Source organism: Electrophorus electricus, chromosome 17, assembly GCF_041902795.1.
Source record: "Electrophorus electricus isolate QZ-2024a chromosome 17, ASM4190279v1, whole genome shotgun sequence".
In the NCBI taxonomy this organism is placed as follows: Eukaryota; Metazoa; Chordata; class Actinopteri; order Gymnotiformes; family Gymnotidae; genus Electrophorus; species Electrophorus electricus.
Genome location: NC_137513.1, coordinates 21927501 through 21935000, shown reverse-complemented (window position 1 = coordinate 21935000; position 7500 = coordinate 21927501). Strand labels below are relative to the sequence as shown.

The 7500-nt window shown below is 47.7% G+C and overlaps 1 protein-coding gene across 5 annotated transcripts in view; it reads right to left on the bottom strand.

The window, feature by feature from the left end:
- The window catches only part of robo1 (roundabout, axon guidance receptor, homolog 1 (Drosophila)), a 177654-nt gene that overhangs the window by 92049 nt on the left and 78105 nt on the right, over nucleotides 1-7500 (bottom strand). For all 5 annotated transcript variants that reach the window (XM_081699856.1, XM_081699854.1, XM_081699857.1 and 2 more), the window contains one exon: nucleotides 5097-5423. In XM_081699856.1, coding sequence (XP_081555982.1) covers nucleotides 5097-5423 — 327 coding nt within the window. The remainder of the gene's footprint in view (nucleotides 1-5096; nucleotides 5424-7500) is intronic.

Below are 7500 nucleotides of genomic sequence, written 5' to 3'. Positions count from 1 at the left end.
CTGTAATTAAACATCATGAATTAGTTTCTCTCTGGAGTTTTGGCCATGTTCAAACGGCTAAATTAGACACACACCCAAGAACCAGGCAGCCAGTTAAAAAGAGAGCCAGATGCCGAGAAAGAACTCGGTGACTGAAAGCGGTGAAGCAGATGTTCGCTCTTTTATTTTAAACTCAGGACGCGTTTGCTGGAGCTTCACGTGATGCTCCGTGCGTCACACTGGTTCCAGGACGTTCCTCGGAGTTCCTAGACTCGAAAAAAAGCTGTGTTACTCCTTCTCTGTGCACCTCCATCCGTTCCACCATCACCTGCCTAACCCTTCGAAAATCTGAATCAAACTGATTTTCAAAGATTTTTTAAAAAGAAGGACAATAGAGGAACAAAAGCTCAGAATGGAAGTGTGGGGAGAACGGAGCCTGCGTGTTTATTCCGCTTATTAAACCAAACACTCCAAAACAAATGATGCTTTAAAGGCTTAGAGTCCAGTGACGGGAAACGAGTGGGAATGAATCCATGGATTGCAGGTCTCCTCAATGACTCAAGCAGGGCAACACAGCATGCCAAAACCAGCAGACGAAGCGTACGGTGCAGTCTTGGGCGTTTGCCAACTTCTGCCACACCATCATCACCACCACCACCTCATCTCCACCTCCACCACCTCATCTCCACCTCCACCACCCCACCTACACTTCCACCACCTCATCTCCACCTCCACCACCTCATCTCCACCTCCACCACCCCACCTACACTTCCCCACACAAAAGTGCAGGCCGCGTGTGAACATGTTGTTGGCATGTAGCAAACCGGGCACAGCAGGTCCCAAGTGTCCCGCTGTAGGGTTTCACTGCTTACACACAAGTCCGGCTACCCCGCGGCCTGCAGGCGGGATGTGCGCGGGACTCAGGGTGCCTGTTCTTGGGCACCTTTCATTCCCTCTGCTCCTAATCTTCCTGTCCAGGAACCGGAGGAGTACACCATAATTAGCCCCTTTCATCTGTGATGGCTTTCAAGAGGGTAACCTGCTAAACAGGCCACCCTGATTTAGCGTGTCCAAATGCACAATACGGACTTCACAGACAGGACAGAGAGAAGAGGCATGATGGGAATGGCGACACAAAAAGATTCTGGAACGACTTTATACCATTCACGTTGCCATGACGACAGTTAGTTTGACTCCATTCACGCTGTCAAAATACCAAAAACGGAGAAAAGGTCTGGATTAGCTTGTCCATGAATCTTTGGGAAAATTGCGTTTTGCTGTTTTTACGGGTGAAAAAAAAAGCCTGGAGTCTTTGATCATCGTTTTCACAGCTGTTTTGAAACGGGGGTTGGGGGGGGGGGGTTACTCGACAGACAGGTCCATCATTCTTCAGAAACCCCAGCAGCTGGACTCACCGCATTACGTAATGTGTCCCTCGTTCCCAGGGCTCCACGGCTAGCGCGTCCGGATCGGCGCGGCCGCACCCGCCTCTCCCTGCCCTCTCTTCTTACACTCCTCCTTTCTCTCATCCTTTGTTCCGCCGGGGGTTATCGTATGCCAACAACAGCATGACAACCTCCAAGTATCATATAGAAAAAAAGAGACAGAAACAAAGGGCCACGTCGGTCCTCGGGGCTTCGCGGCCGTGTGCGGTTGCGGGGCAGAGAGAGAGTGAAGTGGAGAAGTGAGCGCGAGGCAGCGCTGTGCACGGGCTCGCCGAGGTAGCCATGGCGAGGGGCAAAGCAGAGGGGGCTATGGTTCCGGCTCCCAGCCTGGCACAGACGCACCACAGCCGAACCATAGCTTTTCCAGTCTCAGTCAGGTGGCTGTAAAAGTGAAATATCACTGGAGGAGGAGAGTTGTGCTTCCAGTTCTCGAATGGGAGCGGGTTAGGCGGTACAAACGGGTTTTATGGGATAACTTTCCTCGGTGAGGTTTTATTGGAAAAACCAACGCGGACATTCCTGAAGTCAAAATGAAAACAACAGTGAGCACACGGACACAGAAAAAAGCATAAGAAAAGCCTAATGTATTAATACAGAACTAATTCACTACGCTAGCACACTCACAACTCTATTTTAGGCCCAATTTTTTAAAAATAAAAACAAAGACTTTTCAGGTAGTGAGAGCAGCGTTAGCCTTGAGAGAGCCATGGCGTCTACTACATTCCTAACTGAGGCTTCCAGCCCTGGTTGCTGGGGCAACATAATTACATGTGGGGTGGCTGGACTGAGGGGGTGGTGGGGTAAAACCGTGCGAGGGTTTTCAGCTTCACCACTACGCCATTACGGTCCTGTTTGAACCTTCCCGACACTGAGCAGCGGAAGTGATGCTCCCCCCCCCCCGAACAAGCCGTCTTCCCACCTAGATTCTCGCTGTTGGGGTTTGTTTTGTTTTTTTTGAAATCCAGCCATGTGCAGCGTATATCATCTGCTTTCCACGCCACCACTTTTAGCTCCTAGATACGCTGATACTCTTTCCATCGGCTACCCGATCGTTCTCACGGACAGAATTTCACGCGGCAAATATATTATAACATATTAAGATTACGACCCAGCCGACCACTTGAATGCCTGAGATCTGTTGGTATGCTCACCAAGCAGTGCAAATATGGACTCAGTACAACTAGCATGTATACTCCAGCGAACCTACAAACCAGCAGGTTCACACATTAGCTGCACAGCATGAAGTCTGCTTCAGTGCCTTAGGTAATTCTTTAAGTCCTTGTAAAAGGTAACAGAGCTCATTTCAGTACATTACAGCAAGCTAGAACTCTTGGTGATGGAATCGCACAAAGACAATTAGCATAGAATATATTCTGCAGCCCTACCACATCGAATATTTATGAAGGGTAGACTGTAAATCTGACATTTCGTGTGTGTGTGTGTAAAAGTCAGCCCTCTGCATGTTCTGGAAGGCTATAGGTGTCCAGTTTCTGTTGTCAATCACAAAGGTCATGAGGCACCGTAATTTAAATTTGCTCAGGAACTCTGGGAGACTGTAGCTCCGCCCACCGGGCAGCAGTGTCAAACATTTCACCATGACTCATAGCAGTCCGACCCGCGGCCAGCTCGATTAGATTACAGCCCGGCGAGAGGCCTGGTGACAGCTCCTGGGTACACACGAAAAGTGCCTGATATCTGAGATCCTCCCATCTTGATCCTGTCCAGCTTACGTCAGAAACGGTATATGGAGGATTTCTGTAGGCCCAGCTCTTCTTGAAGCAACCCCATCATGAAAAACAACAGCGATCGGAGTTCAAAAAACAATTTGGAAAAAAACCCCAAAAAAAACAAGATTCACGGTCCATTCAACTTCTGCCAAAACTTCTTTTGAAGCAGTTGGTTTTTATTATTAGATGCAAAGTACCTCATGGACCTGGATTTTAACTCAATCACTCACAGCAGAAATTCTCCAGAAAGGGAAGCTACTTGTACTCTAGTGATATTTGTGTATGTTGCAACCGTTGTATGTTTATAGCATGTCAAAAATCTACATTTACTTCATTATAATAAGAAAAAGCACTTAATCAGTCAGAAATGTGTTGATATAGTATTTTTTACAACAGGCATTATTTGTGCTCCGGGAATGCATGGCAAAAGCAAGACTCACTGAAAGAAATTTCACAAATGCATTACCAAAAACAAATGTTTAATTACCTAAATCGGAAACGTTCTCTTGAGCAGGCTAACATAACAATATGAAGTTAATGGTTACTTATGGAGGGTTTATTAGCTGTATTGATGTGACTATAATATGCCTGACGATAAGTAAGAACAAGTTAGTACAATCATTAACCAAATACCTAAGGGTGTTGTATGTACCTTGCGTGTTGAGCTAATGTGCTAGGTTCTGTAATTTGGCTGAACTAATTTGGAACATGGTGTAGGTTCTGGGTGTGATTTCTAAAACTTTATAGCCTACTAAAATCACATGTAAATTATTTATTTTCTTTATTGGTACCTGGCAACGTTGCATTAGTTTATACTTACAGTATATATCTCTGACATGACTAAATGCGGTCTATCTTAAGATTATAATGAATATAGCGTGAAGAAGTTTCACTCTTTTTCACTCTGTGCCCCAACCTACACACATCAGCTGGAATGTGGAAAAAATGACACCGGGGTACTGTGTCAGAGTGATGCCTTGCAAGAATGACACTGTGTGACATTGTTTTTCCATGCAAAATCGATAAACTTTTTATGGCTCGAAAGATATTTGCAAAGGGGTCACCAGGCACTGGAGCTACATAAAACATGAGAAAAGTGCTCAGGTTTCTCTGTGATTTTGCACTAAACATGAAAGCGTCCTTAAGAAAACTTGAAAGCCAACCACAACACCCAAGAGTCGTGACATCATAAACCCGTGACATTCTGAATGCGTTTGTTTGGCCACAGCTCTGCCGTGGTACAGAACCCTCTGGTCTTTCCCCTAAGGGCTGAATTCTCTTCATCTGAATCTCACCAAGTCAAGTGCACACTCATTCACTTTTGTTTGGTCTTCGGAAACTGATGCTTGCATAAGGGGGACAAAAAAAGGCCACAGACAACACAGAAACTTTCCACCTATCACTCTTCAGGCAACTCCCACATTCTAAACAACAAAAGCAAGACAGGCTTTGTTTCTCTGATGACTCCTGACCACCTACTGAGGGTTCTTTAAGACCCACTCAACCCAGCTGGGCCGAGGCAGCTCCAGGCACCACCGACGCGAACGCTTCCTGCCCGTCTCAGGATTATCCAACCGACTGAGCCCATTGAGGCGCCCGTCCCAGGAGGAAACAGGAGAGCCCTTCCATTCATTCGCCTCTCCGCTATTCCGAGCACGGCCGCGGAACGAGGACCACGGCCTGAACCGAGCCCGTGGCCTGGTTTTGAAACCTGCCGGCCCTGCGAAAGGCCTGGATCAGCGGGCCATTATTCACAGGCTCCGGAATGCCGCAGAAGAGCCGGAAAGGTCCGGGCAGCCGAGAGAGATGGAATTCCCGTCCTCGCGCACGTGGAGCTGAGACGCCTCCCGTGCAGTTGCTAACCTGTACCAACCTCAAAATAAAGACAACCCCCCCCCCAAAAAAAAACAAAAAACAATCAAGACAAAGAAAACCAAGCACTTACTGGCCACTTCCAGCGAGGCGTTGTGGCTGACGGCTTCCCCGAGGTAATTTCGGGCCACGCAGACGTACGAGCCCTCGTCGGGCTTGCTCCGCCGGCCGTGGACGATACGGAGGAAGAAGAGGGAGCCACTGGGCAGCAGCATGCGGTGCGAGCGAGAGTCGTCCCGGTCCGTCTCCACCCGCTCGCCATCCTTGTACCACTCCACGGTGGGCGTGGGCCGGCCCTCCGCCTTGCAGTTGAGGGTGGCGGGCTCGCCCTTAGACACGATCAGGTCGGAGGGGTGCTCCATGATGCGGGGCGGGGAGTCCTCTTGCCGCAGGCGGGACCCTGGAGGAAGCCGAGAAGGAAAAACGTTTTGGTTCGGCAAGAGTCAAAGACACGTGTGGTGACTGGTGAGTTATGGAGGTGCACAGAGAACAAATGGAGAAGATTTAGCAGAATGCGGGATGGCGAGACACAAACGACAGTGGTACAGCACATCCTGAAACTTCAGGACCTTTGCTTGGGCTACTTCTCACTCAGGACATCCACATTCCCCAAGCAAAATTCCCCCCCAGTCATCGCAAGTTAAAGCAATGCATTGCAGCATGGCTTAATAACCGGCCCATTATACTAGACTCCACCCCAGCACAAGCAATTAAAACAACAGGCTTCAGCATGCACAGAATCGATGACATGACAAATTGCTGCACGCAAACTAGGAACTTTATAAACAACTAGGAGAAATAACAATGCGAAATATCTCAGGATTGTGGGCGGTGATGGCGCGAGCATTGATCTGGTTTGGCACCGCCTGCTAGACTCATCCGGATTTTCTTAAAGCAGGTGTTGGGCGTTCTCTGCAAGGGAGGAACAGTCCACAAACAAAAGCCTTGTGAGGAAGCTCACTCTGAAATTACTGTATCCTCTCTCTTCTTTGGAGTGTGACGGAGCGACACTTTAACTACACCAGTGTCATTTTAGACGTTTCCAACTTCCTTGATCAAAGCCAGGAAACGGGAGGGGAGCAGGGCAAAGGAGGAAGATAACAGGCCTTACAGGCAGATGCGTTGCAACCACGGATCTGTACGTACACGTGTGTGCATGCCGGAGAGTCTAAAGTGGACTTAGTCGTGTTGTAAGGAGATAACAAGTGGCTAGAATGGGAGTAGAAAGAGGTAATCTCGGTGGCCAGAGTAAAGTCATTACTTCAGTTCAGAGACCAGTGAACTGTGCCCACAAAACCTGGTTTATATGCAAATGAGCACGGCATCTTTAATGGCTGAGGGCTGGAGAGAATCGTGTGTGTGTGTGTGTGTGTGTGTGTGTGTGTGTGTGTGTGTGTGTCTCCACATTGGCCTTTAGATCTCATTCAGCAACAATTAAAAGGACCTGGGATTAATTAGTGGTTCAGGGTCACAATTCATTTATCCAGTATCCCATGGGTTGGCATTGATGTTTCTTCACAGTACTCTCCCAGGCTCTACCCACATCTCACACACACACACACACACACACACGTACGCGTGCGCACACACACACACATTTTCTGCACATGGGGTTTACTTCTTTGCTGATGCACGCACACACACACACACACACACACACACACACACACACACACACACACATCAGTCAGCAGAATACAACCAATTACAGCAATAGTGTTGAGAGGAACGACTGACAGGAAACTAGTAAAAGCAAACACAGAACTGCAACTGTTGATAACTACTACTGCATTATTTACTGTAAATATGACCATAAAAATGACTTTTAGCTAGAGAACTAAAAAGCTTCAGAACTGAATCCAGAAATGTTGCTTTGAAAGTGTGGCACTGAGCATGTGATGTAGCTAAATGGTCCAGAAACACGGTACTGTTCAACTGTCTGGGTTCTTAGCCTGTTTCATCATCTTTTGTCCCATGGATACACCTAGACACTGAAATGACAACACTTTACCTGAAAAAAGTGAAAGAAAGAAGAATAAAAGATTCATAAAAGAATGCAAATAATAAGAAACAGGAAGTGACACAAAAGAGACATTTAATTAAGCAGTCCTGAAAATATAATGGGCGCAAATCCTGAATGCATCTGGCTTCTTCAGAGGATGAGGGCGCGCCAAATTAAGCCCCATTCACAAGCTGCTCACATGTGCTCCTTTGATCCTACACACGGCATAAGAGCAAAGCTACGCGCTTTTGTCTGTGTGCACGTGCACGCACGCTCACACACACGGATGCTTGCACACACACAAGGTGCAGGCAAATTCTGCTTGCCAAGACCTCCAAAGCCACTCGAGTTCCGTATGGTTATTTATTGCACACACCACTTTGAACTGCGCCAGATCCGTGGCTCCCCTTCAGTGCTGATCACATCCTTGAGCACACATCAAGGAGTGAGGCTCGCCCACGGTTTTAAAGTGGGA